Here is a 14,682-nt window from a genome sequence, read left to right as displayed (position 1 = left end):
GCTCTGGCTAGAACGTCCATCACAATGGTGAATAACAGTGGTGACAGTGGACATCCTTGTCTTTTTCCTAATCTTAGGGGGAAAGCTTTCAGTTTTTCCCCATTGAGGATGATGTTAGCTATGGTTTTTTCCTATATTTCCTTTATCATGTTGAGGAAGTTCCCTTCTATTCCTATCCTTTGAAGTGTTTTCAACAAGAATGGATGCTGAATTTTGTCAAATACCTTTGACATCTCAATCGAGATGATCGTGTTTTTTCCGCTTTTATTTGTTGATATGGTGTTTTACATTAATTGATTTTCTTATATTGAACCATTCTAACATGCCTGGGATGAGTCCGACTTGGTCATGGTATATAATTCTTTTAATGTGCTGCTGGATTTGATTTGCAAGAGTTTTCTTGAGGATTTTTGAGTCTATATTCATTACAAAGATTGGTCTGTAATTTTCTTTTCTAGTAGTATCTTTGTCTGCCTTTGGTATGAGGGTGATGTTGGTTTCATAGAATGAGTTAGATAGCCTTCCCTCCTCTTCAATTTTTTTGAAGAGTTTGAACGGATTGGTACTAGTTCTTTCTGGAATGTTTGGTAGAATTCACATGTGAAGCCGTGTAGTCCTGGACATTTCTTTTTGGGGAGCTTCTTAATTACTAATTCAATTTCTTTACTTGTGATTGGTTTGTTGAGGTCATCTACTTCTTCTTGAGTCAATGTTGGTTGTTCCTATCTCTCTAGGAAATTGTCCACTCATCTACATTGTCTGGTTTATTAGCATAAAGTTGTTCATAGTATCCTCTCATTACCTCCTTTATTTCTGCAGGATCAGTAGTTATGTCTCCTCTTCCATGTCTGATTTTATTTATTTTCATCCACTCTCTTCTTCTTTTTGTCAACTTTGCTAATGGCCCATTGATCTTATTGATTTTTTTCATAGAACCAACTTCTGGTTATGTTGATTTTCAAGGTTGTTTTCATGTTCTCAGTTTCATTTATTTGTGCTCTAATCTTTGTTATTTCTTTCCTTTTGCTTGCTTTGGGGTTAGTCTGCTGTTCTTTCTCTGTTTCTTCCAAGTGAACAGTTAATTCTGTTCACCTCAATTTTTGCTCCTTGTTTTTTGATATAGCCATTTAGGGCAATAAATTTCCCTCTTTGCACTGCCTTTCCTGCATCCCATAAATTTTGATATGTTGTGTTTTCATTTTCATTTGCCTCAAGATATTTACTGATTTCTCTTGTAATTTCTTCCTTGACCCACTGGTTGTTTAAGATTGTTGAGTCTTAAATATTTGTGAATTTTCTGGCCTTCTGCCTCTTATTGATTTCCAACTTCATTTCTTTATGATCAGAGAAAGTGTTACATATAATTTCAATCTTTTTAAATTTATTGAGACTTGCTTTGTGACCCAGCACATGGTCTATCCTTGGAAATGATGTGTAATGTTCTCTAAAAGTCTGTTAAGTCTAGTTTGCTTATTATATTATTCAAATTCTCTGTTTCTTTATTGATACTCTGTGTAGATGTCCTGTCCATTGATGAGAGCCAGAAATTGAAGTCTCCTACTTTTATGGTAGATGTGTCTGTGTCTCTTTTCAATGTTTGCCTCATGTATTTTGGAGCACTCTGGCTCGGTGCATAAATATTTATAATTATTATGTCTTTTTGTGGAATTGTTCCTTTTATTAATACATAGTGTTCTTCTTTGTCTCTTTTGTTTTACACTTGAAATCTAATTTGTTGAATATTAGTATAGCTAGTCCTGCTCTTTTCTGATTGTTGTTTGCATGAAATATCTTTTCCCAACCTTTCACTTTCAACCTATGTTTGTCCTTGCTTCTAAAATGCGTCTCCTGTAGACAGCCTATAGATGGGTCCTGTTTTTTAATCCATTCTGCCAGTCTATGTCTTGATTGGGGAGTACAATCCATTAACGTTTAGTGTTATTATTGTAAGGGCAGTACTTTCGTCTACCATTTTGCCTTTTGGATTTTTTTTTCTTTTTTTTGCATGGGTAGGCACTGGGACTCAAACCCAGGTCTACAGCATGGCAGACGAGAACTCTGCCTGCTGAGCCACTGACCCCCCCTGCCTTTTGGATTTTATATGTCATATATAATTTTTCCTCTTCCTACCTTTACTGATAGTCTTTATTTCTACGCTCTTCTCCACACCTCTCTTTCCTTTCTTTTTCTGTCTGTCTCTAGTGCTCCCTTTAGTATTTCTTGCAGAGCCAGTCTCTTGGGCACATATTCTTTTAGTGATTTTTTGTCTGAAAATGTTTTAATTTCCCCCTCATTATTGAATGACAATTTGCTGGATATAGAATTCTTGGTTGGCAGTTTTTCTCTTTTATAATCTTAAATATATCATACCACTCTCTTCTTGCCTCCATGGTTTCTGCTGAGAAATCTATGCATAATCTTATTGGTCTTCCCTTGTATGTGATGGATTGCTTCTCTCTTGCTGCTTTCAAAATTCTCTCTTTCTCTTTGGCATCTGAAATTCTGATTAGTAAGTTTCTTGGAATATGTCTGTTTGGATCCATTCTGTTTGAGGTATGCTGCCCTTCTTGAATCTGTAATTTTAAGTCTGTCATAAGAGTTAGGAAATTTTCAGTGATCATTTCCTCTATTAATCTTGCTCCTCCTTTTCCCTTCTCTTCTCTTTCTGGGACACCCACAACACATATGTTCATGTGCTTCATGTTGTCATTCAGTTCCCTGCATCCCTGCTCGTATTTTTCCATTCTTTTCCGTATATTTTCTTTTACTTGTCTGATTTCAGATGTCTCATCCTCCAGCTCACTAATCCTATCTTCTGCCTCTAAAATCTAACATTGTAGGTTTCCATTGTTTTTTTCATCTCTTCTATTGTGCCTTTCATTCCCATAAGTTCTGTGATTTGTTTATTCAGACTTTGAATTTCTTCTTTTTGTTGCCCATTGCTGCCTTTGTATCCTCCCCCAATTCGTTGATTTGATTTTTGATGAGATTTTCCATGTCTGGTTGAACATCTTGAATTAATTGTTTCAACTCCTGTATCTCATGTGAATTGCTGGTTTGTTCCTTTGGCTGGGCCATATCTTCAATTTTCCTAGTATGATTCATTATTTTTTGCCTGCATCTAGGCATTTAATTTCTTTAATTAGTTTATTGTGGAGATTGTTTTCACTCTTTTACCTAGGATTTTCTTGTTGAGGGCTTTGTTCTCTATCTGTTCTTTGACATTCAGTTCAGCTTATTCTAGACCTCTAGCATAGGTTTTGTTTAACGGATCGGAATTTTTCAGTTCTTATTTTCTTGTTTCTTTTCCTGCCAGTATGATGCCTTTTTTTTTCTTTAGGGGGCTCTACTTAGGTATTAAAGACCCCAGTCAGGTTTTCCGAGACCAGACTGGCCTCCTCTCAGGAGGGAAGAGTCACCTTTGTCAGATTTCCCTGAGAGTGAGACCCAGCAGGTTGACAGACTTTCCTATGAAGCCTCTAGACTCTGTATTTTTCCTATCCTGCCCAGTATGTGGTACTTGTCTGCCTGTGTATCACACCAGCATAAAGTGATATGGTACCTTTAACTTCAGCCGACTCTTCCTGCTGGGGGCGTGGTTGAGACTGAGGTGAGGTTGTAGGCTGGCGTTAATTGCTTCAGTTTTCCAGTCTGTGAGGTCTGAATTCCCTGAGGGGGGGCCTCCACCTGAGCTGGGTCTCACCCCTCTACTGGGGAAGGCACAGCCTCCAGGAAATTACTCCTTTCACCTGACCAGCTTTTTGTCTCTCAGAGAAGCTTAATTCCACCCTTTCCTGGGGCAGCTGGAGCCTGAGAGGAGTTAAGCAGTAGAAACAAAGAAAAAATATTAATTTTCAGAGCAGGACCTCTGTTCCTCAGGTTTGTTAATCAAGAGCTTAAGGTGTTATGTTGCTCTATGTATCTCCATGTCCTCTGTGCCCCCTCTTTTTTTTTTTTCTTTTTTTAGGGTCCAGACCTTTCCAAGTATTTTGTGCTGTCTGAAAAAACCTCTGTTTTTTCTTTTTTCTTTTTTTTCTGTCAGCCCTGCCCCCTCTACAGGGCAAAAACTAGTAACTTTAGCTTTTATTCCAAGTTTATCTAAGCTAGGGGCCTATTTTTAGTAATCAGAATTTGTTGATTAATTCTGCAGTTGGACTTTGGTTGAACTCAACCCCTTGCTGCTATTAAAGTCTCTTTTCTTTCCCCTCTGGGAAGCAGCCTGTGGGGGAGCAGCACCAGCCTCTGTGGTTTGGGGGGACTCATGGTTCTGGGTGGGATTGCAGCTGGTCCAGCTTGTCCAGACTGGTGTACACTGTGTGTCCAGTCACTGATGTGGCCTCAGCAGTTCCTCTGTACTGTTCCTGGCTATTTACTAGCTGCTCTGGAGGATGAACTAAATTCCACACCTCACTAAGCTGCCATCTTGGAACCTCTCAAGACAATTTTTAAAAAGCTTTGTCTGGTAGGTCCAAAGTTTGTTCTTTGTTGATCGTTGCTGATATTTTATCTTGTTCCTTGTTATTTTGAATTTGTTACCTTTGGTTGTACACTGTGCATTTTAATACTTTAACCCTGGAATTTAGTCTCCAAGGTGTTTGTTGTTAAATCTGTATTCAGCTAGTGATATGGCAGAGATTGCCCTGAAGGCCGGAAGCTAACAAAAATGAAGAAACACCTTTCACTATTGTATTAGTTAACGTTCTCTAGAGAAACAGAATCAATAGGAAATATTCATAAATATAAAATTTATAAAAGTGTCTCATGTAACTGTGGGAATGTAGAGTCCAGAATCTGTAGGGCAGGCTGTAAAGCTGATGATTCTGATGGATGGTCTGGATGAACTCCACTGGAGAGGCTAGCTGGCCAAAGCAGGAAGAGAGCCTGTCTCTTCTGAATCCTCCTTAAAAGGCTTCCAGTGATTATGTTAAGCATCACTCATTGCAGAAGACACTCCCCTTGGCTGATTACAAATGGAATCAGCTGTGGACGCAGCAATATGATCATGATTTAATTCTATGAAAGATCCTCATAGCAACACACATGCCAGCACTTACCTAACCAGACAAACAGGTATCACCAGTTGGCAAGTTGACACATGAACATGACCATGACAACTATATTTGCAGATTCTCTCTGTATTGGCAGGTGCTGTCCTTCAGAGCTTTGCCTTTCTAAAATGGGCCTTTAGTATAGCTCAAAGTGAAAGCTCATGGTTCTCTCCCTTCTTTCCTTAGTATGTATCTTGTCCTGGACATGTGCTCATGACTTTAGGATTCCCCCATTTACAGGAATCTGAATGCCCCCTCTTTTCCTTATGAAATAGTCTCTCTAGTTTGGGAGCTCTATATTGTTTTAAGGCTGGGGAGCCTTTACCCCAGGGCACTGAAATTTTATTGTTTCTTATACAGTTTTATCCATTAACTTGCACAGAGCAAGTTCTCGGTAGTTAAGTGAGAGAGAAAAATACTGGTTCTGTCTTTCAGGCTGCCATCATATAGATTTCCAAAGACATACATGCATGTAGGGGTTATGCTTATCTTATGTTATCATTGGTTGTACATATATGAGCATAGAGGTTATTCTGCTCCTTCTGGAACTGGGATGAGGGACATATACTGAGAGTTCACACTGGCTGTACACTGAATTGTGGAGGTATAGTGGGGCACCAGCAAAGATTCTACAAACTTTTTTTTTTTTTTTTACCATTTTTAAGTAGTCTTTTTCTTAATATAGTGCTTTCCAAGTTATTGGAATGCTTTAACTATTTTCCAGAGCTTTGAGAAAGATAGCTCTGCCAGTTTTGTCAGTACAAAGATTTTGTGCAGGAATGGAAACTTAAAATGTCTTACTCCATCAATTTGCTTAACCAGAAGTCATGTTTATGTTTTAAAAGGATTATTCTGGTCCTATATAGAGAATACACTTTTTTTGAAGAAGTGTAAAGGCAGGTTTACCTGTTAGGAAAGCTATTGAAATAATCTAAATAATTGAAGATAGTGGCTTGAATCAGGGTGGTAACTTAGTAAGAAATCAGATTCTACTTTCATCTTGAAGCTAGAATCATTGTTATTTCATGATGGATTAAGTCTGCTATGAGAGCGAGAGGGAGAGAGGATTATGATAACCCTAAGATTTTTGTTCTTAGATAGAATTTAAAAACATATATAGTTGCTATCAACTGAAATGGTGAAGACATTGGGTGGATAAGTTCAGCAGTTGAGTTTGAGGTAGCTATTAGACCTCCAAGTAGAGACGTAAAAATAATGAGTGCATATTTTAAACAAAATTTATACTATACAAAATATTCTAAATTAATTAGATATACTTTTGGCAGAAAATAATAGCTTAAACAATAAGGAAAATGTAGTATCATAGATTAAAAAGAATGCCTACGATCAGGGGATTTTAGGGATTAAGGGATTCAGAAATATCATCATGAACTCTTATCTTTTTGTTTGCTGTTTTTCAACATATCCTTTTATAACATAACACATTTCAACATACATTTTCAGATTAGCTCTCTTGAACCATTATGTTTTTAGTAATTTTAAGTGTCATATTTGGACACAACATCCAGCAAAAGAGCCACTTCTTCCTTCCTTTTGCCTATAAGACTGCAGAAACCTTTTCTGATGCCACCCAGTAAACTCATGTCTCATTGGCCCAAATTGCACTACCTGCTTATGCTGAAACAAATCGTTGGCAATTGGAATAGGACCAGTATGATTAGTTTAGAGTCTATGGTTATTTAGGACACAGTCAGTGGATAGCTATAGCTTTCCTGAAAGCAGATGGCTGCTTTGGAAGACATCTGAGAAGAATTATTTTCATGGGAAGTTGGAAGAGGGTTATTGGCAGGTTGGCAACCAGTGTGAGTGCTGTGACATCTGCACATGTATATTCATTTTTTTTGCATACACTCATATACAGGTATATATTTCTTTGAATCAATTTAGTTAAATTAAGTTTTAACCAAAGTTGGATCATAATATTTACTATTTTGTAAAATGGCTTGCTAACTAATGCCTTTCTTTTGGTAAATTGGGTTTTCATTATCATTTTAATGGTGCCATATTTTTCTATTATATAGTTGTATCATAATTTAATACAATCTTTATTGTTGAAGATTTTAACTATTGTAAACATTTTAACTCTAGTGAATAATGTTGTACCTACATCTTTGCACAATATCTGAATGTTAAAGTCTTAGACATGGTATAGCTAGACTAGATTTTCGAGAGTGCCTTTCAGAAAGATGGCGTCTAGTTGACTGTGTATGTAGATACTTACATACTTCCCTAGCCTGTTCAACCAGGTAGTTCATATGTATTTACATATCTGAGAGGCAGTTATAGCTTAGTGATTAAAACATTGATTTTGAGGTTACTCCTACCTGAGCTCATATCCATACAATCAGTTGTATGATTTCATGAAGTCATGTGACTTAACAACTCTGAGCTAGTTTATTTGTATAGTGGAAGGACTAATACTTACTTTATAGGATTATTGAAAAGATTAAAAGAGATAATATTTAAAATTCTTTAGCCTGGGACCTGTTACACAGTAAAGTACAGTATTTGAAAGTTGCTACTTTTGTTGGTTATAAAATAAAATTTCCTAATTTTGACTTAACCTTATCTTCTCATTTTCTTCCCCACAAATCCCTTAGCTGGGTTGAGAAAAGAGATGCACTGAACCTTGTAATTCCTGAAGATGAGGAAGGCTTGGTCATGGCAGTGAGTATGTACAAATTGTTGAGAAATCTAAATGAGGATTGGTCAGTTGTGAAGAGCTTTGTCCTCCAGGACCCATCTACTGGTGAGCTGGTCTATGTTTGTGTTGTGTGTGAGTGTGCATGCATGAGCTTTCCCTTATGTTTCTGAATTTCTTTTTATTCCTTGATGATATTAAATATATTTTGTATTATTTCATTTTTATTAAGCACCCATTTATTTATATCATTTTCTTGACTGTTTTGTCAAGTTTTCTTTTACTGTTTAAGTTTTAAAAGAATCAGTTGTTTGTTTTATTTTTGTCTGTTGTTATTTTGTTTCCTCTTTCATTGAAATTTTTTTTGTGGGGGGGGGGGTACATAGTCTGGGAATCGTACCTGGGTATCTCATGTACCCGGGTCTTTCACTCACTGATTTTATTTTCCAAAGCTTAACAGGTTTATTGAAGGTAAGAACAGGGAGAAAGTAGATGGGAGAAGGCAGGTTGGAGAATGAAAAGGAGAAAGCAGGTGGGAGCCTGAAAATGGCTCCCACCTGGGGAGCCAGTGAAAGGAACGAGAAAATGGCTCCAGATCTTTGTTCTGGGAGCTGTGTTTTAAAGGTACAGTGATGTCAGGAGGGGAGGGTGCCTACTAGGTGGTGTGTCATCCCTTGATTGGATGGGGGCTTGTTAACTTATCATTTAATTGCTTGCTGGGGTTCTGACACACTGCTCTGTTCCTGATGCACTATCTCTCAAAAATCAGGCTCTGCAAAGGAAGCTGAGAGAAAGAAGCTGAGAGGCCTCTGAGTTACAGAGTCCATTTTATATGTAAAGTTCCTTTTCTGAGACCTGACATTCCTGCCTTTTTATTTTAATAAAATTGGAGCTGGGGTTAGGTTTGGGGGGGTATTCTAGCCCAGTTTAAAGCAATTTTTGGAGGGAGCGGGGATGTCATGCCCTTTCTTTAGCTACTTCCTGCAGACAAAAAGGCATAGCTGGCGGAGATAAATTGCTTCAAGCCGAGCGGTGCATCATTAATTGGGTTTCTGGGCTTTTTCAGTTGGAACAGGCAGGTAACGATGTTTTTGTTGTGATAGATGTAGGTTTTTAAATTTCTTTTGTAGCAGGAGTATGTTCTCAGAGTTTTGTTGGTTGGTCACAGCTGCTATTGACCTATGAACAAACTTAGATAGACATTGTAAGAGGCAGGGAACTAGGGGGAAAATAAAGTGAGGATAATTAAGGGCTCAATGAGGGGAAGAAAAATATCTATCTCTTAAAGGGGTGGAGAAGAATGAAAGGAAATCTGAGAGAAAGTTTTTTAGCCAAGATGAATTTGCATTTGCTGTTATACTTGCATAAGAGTAACCTCCAGAATAACCTCTCTACTCAATTTGAAATCTCTTAGCTATTGAACCTCTACCTCCCTTCCCCTTTTTGGTTGGTTCATATATAATGTCAGGACTCGCTCTGATTTTTGCTCATAACTTTGCTATTTATTTCCTTCTTATTTCTTTGAGTTTATCTTGTTCTTCTTTTTCTAGGAGGTTTAATTAAATGCTTATTAGTTCATTTGTTTGTGTTTTTTCTTGTTTTCCATTAAATGTATTTACAGGAAAAAAATTCTTTCAAAATACTGTTTAGCCATGTCAGCATTTTGATATGGAGTATTCTTTCTTTGCTTTTTACTTTTTTATTGAAGCAAACATAATGTAAGGTGCCCACATTTTAAGTGTACAGGATGATGACTTTTTACAAAAGTGAGCACCTATATTGCCAAACCCAAATCAAAATGTAGAGCATAACCAGTGCTCCAGGAACCTCCCTCATTCTGCCTTTCAGTCATTAATGTCTTGCAGAGGTAACTACTGTTCCAATGTTTATCACAATAGATTGCTGTTCTCTTTTTCTGCACCTAGTATAAATGGAATCGCAGTTTGGATTTCTTCATGTCTTGCTCCCTTCCGTCTGTGAGATTCATCCGTATCGTTGCATGTAGCATTAGTTTTCTCTTATCCTTTGATAGTAATATACCACAGTTTATCTGTTCTAGTGTAGGTAGACATTTAGTTGTTTCCAGTTTTAGCTATCACTAAATAATGCAATCTTCAGTACACAAATGCATACATTTTTGGTGAATATATGCCCTTTCTGGATCTTCTGAGATGGATAATATGGTTTTCTCCTATATTCAGCTGATGTGTGAATTACATTGATTTTTCTTTATGATTTCTTCTTTGACCTATGGATTATTTCGAAATGTGTGGTTTAATTTCCAAATATTTAGTGGGCTGGGTGTTTCTACATGTCTTATTGATTTCTAATATTATTCTGTTTTGGTCAGAGCACATACTTTATAATTTCAATCCTTTTAAATTTATTGAGATTTGTTTTCTGGCCCAGCATATGGTCTATCATGGTGAATATACTTGTTGAAGTTTAATGTTTCATTAGTATTAATTAGGTCAAAGTGATTGATAGTGTTGGTTGTTAAGTTTGTCTATGTTTTGGGGAATTTTTTTGCCTCATTGATCTATCAGCTGCTGAGAGTGGGTTGTTAACATCTGCAACAGTCATTATCTTTTTTTCCATTTAATTCTGTTAATTTTTGTTCATTTATTTGAAGTTCTTCATGCTTCAAATAAAAATGCATGCATAATAAATGTTATTAAATGCATGCATAATCATAGTTATGTTTTACTGATGCATTGATTCTTTTATCTTTATGAAATATCCCCCTTCAAAATGGTAATACTCTGTTTTTTAGTAAACTTCATCTGATATCAAGAGAGTCATTATAGCATTCTTAATGTTTACTGTTTGCATGTGGTATATCATTTTTCATCCATTTACTTTCTTCTTTTTTTGGCATGGGTAGACTGTGGGAATTGAACCCAGGTCTCTGGCATGGTGAGAATTCTGCCGCTGAGCCACCATTGCACTGCCCTCATCCATTTACTTTCATTCTGTCTTTTATTTTTTTTCCTAGAGTAAGCAGATAGAAGGTATATTAAAGACACATGTAGGAAGACATGTGGGCACCCTTGCAAGAAAAGAAAGATGAAAGGCAAGAAGTAATAGGCAATATTGGGCAATTTGATTTTTATCTTTTACATGGGCAGGTACCAGGAGACGAACCCGGGTCTCCAGCTTGGCAGGTGAGAACTCTGCCTGCTGAGCCACCGTGGCCCACCCAGGGCCATTTGATTTTACAGATTAGCTTTACTTACTCTTCCTCCCCCTTCCTTGTTCAGGGCTTTTTCTTCCCCTCCCTTCTCTCTAGGGTGGTGCTTGGTAATAGGTGCATTTGGGTGGGTCGCTTAGCTCTACCCGTCTCTGTAGATGACTCATTCAGCTGTGCCTTTATATTTTAAATTTGTGTCTTTTTAGACAATATATAGTTGGTTCCTCATTTTTTATATGGACTGATAGTTTCTGCCTTTTAATTGGTGTGCTTCGTCCACTAACATTTTGATGTAGTTATTAATATAATTGCATTTAGGTCTTCCATTTTACTATTTGTTTTCTATTCCTTTTGTGCCTTCATTCTTCCTACCAAAAATGCTGTTTTTTAAATACACAGAGAATAACATCAATAGAATATCCCCTGATTACTCATTTGTTGTTCTCACATTACATATGATAATTTCAGAATAACAGTAGTAACATTATCACCATAAAAATTACTGAAAACAGTTCAACTTTATTTTGCTGTTTTTCTCTCATTCTGTCCCCATTTTTTATAGTTGTCTAAACTACGAAATTTTCTGAAGCACACATTTTGTCTTCCTGCAGTTCTACAAGTAACCATTTATTTAATACTCATCACCAATACTTACAGAGATGTGTCTCTATTATTTTAGTTGTTTGACACTTCTTCTCTGGTAGATTCCTCAGTAACGAGTCATGGGAACAATATTCCTTGAGTTTTTTTTTTTTTCTTTTTGTCAATGACAATTTATCTGTACTTTTTAATGTATGTGTATATATATATTTAGAAATGCAGATGAAAGGTTTAGGAGGCAAAAGGGTGAGAAAGAAAAAAAGTAGACCAGGAAATTTAAAGTGTGTGGGGGGCTTATTTCTGTACTCCCGGGCAGAGCTCACCAAACCCAAGATGGAGGGAGGGCTTCGGTGCGGGCAGCTTTTAAGGATGGAGGTCAGGTGACGTCCGGAAGAGGCGGTTCATTAGTTCCGGAAATCAGGTTGGGAGGGGCCACACAGCCTCCGCAGCTCAAGGTGCAGCACCCTTTCCCGTCCCCCCGACCTAACATTCCAGCCTTTTTGTGATAATAGGGTGCTGAGATCTTTCTGGCTACTTCCTACTGTAATGGGGCGGTGTGGGGTTATAGGCTGGAACCGTCATGGCTAGGGGAGTGGGGAGACTGGCTGTAGGAATCTGGTGAGGAGGGTAGGCAGTGGTAATGAAGCAGGAGCATTTGGTTGACTGCTACCCGGGATAGTTCCTTCATGTGTCCCTGAAGGAAGTTGAGGAGGCAAGAGCTAGGAGGAAAAAAGAGATTAGGATAACTGGTCCTAGGAGTGGGAGGAGCCATGTCACCAAAGGAGAAGAAAACCAGCTTAAGGTAGAGTTGGTTCCTTGTTTTCTGTGGTAGAGATCGTCTCTTAGTTTGTTTAGGGTTTGAATATTTTGTTCCACCAGACCCTACTCGTTGACGTAAGAGCAGCATTCCTCTTGGAGGAATATACACATTCCTCCTTTTTCAGCTGCCAACAGGTCTAAGGCCCGTTGATTTTGAAGAGTTATCTGGGCTAGTGAGGCGAGTTGGCATTGTAGAGAGGAGAGGGATTCTGATGTTGATTCCAGGGCTACCCGTAGTCGAGTTTCGAAGTTTTGAGAGGTTAAAATATTGTGTCCCAGCACCCCTCCCGCTGTGGCTGACGCTGCAACTGAAGCGGTTAGGCTGATACCTACTAGGATAGGAAGAAAGGCAGCCCTTTTTGAGTGAGGGGAGGGCAGTAGCCAAGTTAGTTTGGATTCCCCATAGAGGGTTAATTGAGGAACAATAGTTACCAGGAAGCAAGGTCCTGGGGTAGTGGAGTTAAGGCACTTGGTAAGAGTTTCATTACACCAGAAATATTGTCCTTTAGGGGTATGGGTGGTGTTATGGATAATGATATTAGTTTGGCACTCACTATGAAGTTTTGTTTGAGGGTTTTTTATCCAGTGTAGTGAGGCTCCTAATTTGGCAAGATCTAGCCCCATTTTGTGGGCTGGGGCAAGAAGGCATTACTAAGAAAGAATGTGTAATGGGGTACCCTTCTATTAAACATGTAAGTGGCCCAGTAGTTAAGGGACGCGAAGGACGGCCATCTGTGCCCATAACCGTGACCTGGGAAGGAAGGAGTTGACCTGAGTAAGAGGGAGGACAGAAAAGGTAGCTCCTGTGTCCACCAAAAAGGACGTGGACTTACCCGCTACCTTAATTGTTACCCTGGGCTCGACAAGGGTGATCGGGGTCGCTGAGGCTGGGCGTCATCTGTCGTCGGTCGCCAGGCCCAGGACTGCTAGCGGTGGGTTAGGGGTTGGAAGGATGGCCCCTCCACGGTCAGGCACCGAGGGACAGTCACTTTTCCAATGTCCCTTTGTACCACAGAGAGGGCATGGTCCCTTAGGCGGTCAAGGATTGGGGCACTGGCAGGACCAGTGTCCTTCGAGGCCACATTTGAAGCACTTTCCTGGTGTGGATTGGTTGTAGCTGGCTTCTTCTCCGTTGAAGTGAGCCACAGAGCTGCAATCAGGGATTGGGTTTGTAAATTCACCTTTCGGCGGTCCTGGGATTCCTTTTCTGCCCTCTCTAGTTCATCACGAGTATTAAAAATTTTAAAGGCTGTGTTTACCAGGTCACAGATAGGGGCCTGAGGACCGTCCTCAATTTTTTAAGTTTATGCCTTATATCTGGAGCCGATTGAGATATAAAGTGTGTGGCTAAAACAGTTTTACCAGCCTCTGAGTTGGGGTCCAGGCGGGTATATTGGGAGAGGGCTTCTGTGAGCCGGTATAGAAAAGCGGCCAGGTTTTCATTAGGACCCTGGGTAGTTTCCCTTAGCTTATGGAAGTTTACTACTTTATCTGAAGCTTTCTGCATGCCTGCTATGAGGTATGTAAGCATTTTGTCCCATCTAGTCCACCCGTTTCTTCCTGCTGGAGTGTCAACCTGATATTCCCACCCTGGCTCTTGGTCTGGCACTGCCTTTGCCCCCACCAGCATGGTGTGTGGTCAGTGATATGCACCTGGTTAGCATGAGCCCTGGCTGCATTGAAAATACGGTCCATTTCATCTGTAGTGAGGGAAGAAGAGCAGATTGCATGAATGTCATGCCAGGTGAAGTCGTAAGTGTTAGCTAGATACTGGAATTCTTTAGTATAGGTAGTTGGATAGTTGGAGAAGGAGGAAGAGAAAGGCAAGATGGCGGCAGGAGTGCCATCGGTGTGGAAGGGGAGAGAGGAGGGCAAGATGGCGGCTGAGACGTCGCCAGAACAGAAGGAGGAAGAGAAGGAGAAGATGGTGACTGAGATGTCGCTGAAGCAGAAGGGGGGAGGAAAGGCAAGATGGCAACTGGAGCGCCACTGGAGGGAGGGGAGGGTAGAGCCAGGGAGAGGAGGATACAAAGGGAGGGGCAGGAGCGCAGAAGGAAAAAAGCCTGGATATAAGGAATTTAGGCCCATTTGTCATTCCTCTGGCAAAAGTTGCGGAGGTTTGTAAGGTTATTAAAATCGAAAGTCCCATCCTCAGGCCGATGAGAGAGGACCTACTGCCCATACTGACGGGTCTCTGAGGAGAAAGGACTGGCCCAGGGGGTGTCAGTGTCCCAACGCCCTGAGAGAGTCCTCGGAGCTCTTACGAGCGGGGGCCCATCTCCCAGGGGAACGTCTCACCCTGGTTTGAGGCCCTTTCAGGTCCTGGACCTGAATTTGGGAGGGAAACAAGAAGTGGGGTGTCC

The 14,682-nt window shown here is 39.6% G+C and overlaps 1 protein-coding gene across 19 annotated transcripts in view; it reads left to right on the top strand.

The window, feature by feature from the left end:
- LOC143664917 (prolyl 4-hydroxylase subunit alpha-2-like) overlaps window positions 1-14,682 on the top strand; it is a 211,622-nt gene that overhangs the window by 75,167 nt on the left and 121,773 nt on the right. For all 19 annotated transcript variants that reach the window (XR_013166678.1, XR_013166676.1, XR_013166677.1 and 16 more), the window contains one exon: window positions 7,670-7,818. Coding sequence is in view for 15 of the 19 variants with exons in the window: in XM_077138378.1 (XP_076994493.1) it covers window positions 7,670-7,818 (149 nt within the window). In the remaining 4 variants the exon portion in view is untranslated. The remainder of the gene's footprint in view (window positions 1-7,669; window positions 7,819-14,682) is intronic.

Source organism: Tamandua tetradactyla, chromosome 20, assembly GCF_023851605.1.
Source record: "Tamandua tetradactyla isolate mTamTet1 chromosome 20, mTamTet1.pri, whole genome shotgun sequence".
In the NCBI taxonomy this organism is placed as follows: domain Eukaryota; kingdom Metazoa; phylum Chordata; class Mammalia; order Pilosa; family Myrmecophagidae; genus Tamandua; species Tamandua tetradactyla.
This window is presented reverse-complemented; position numbering and strand designations above follow the sequence as displayed.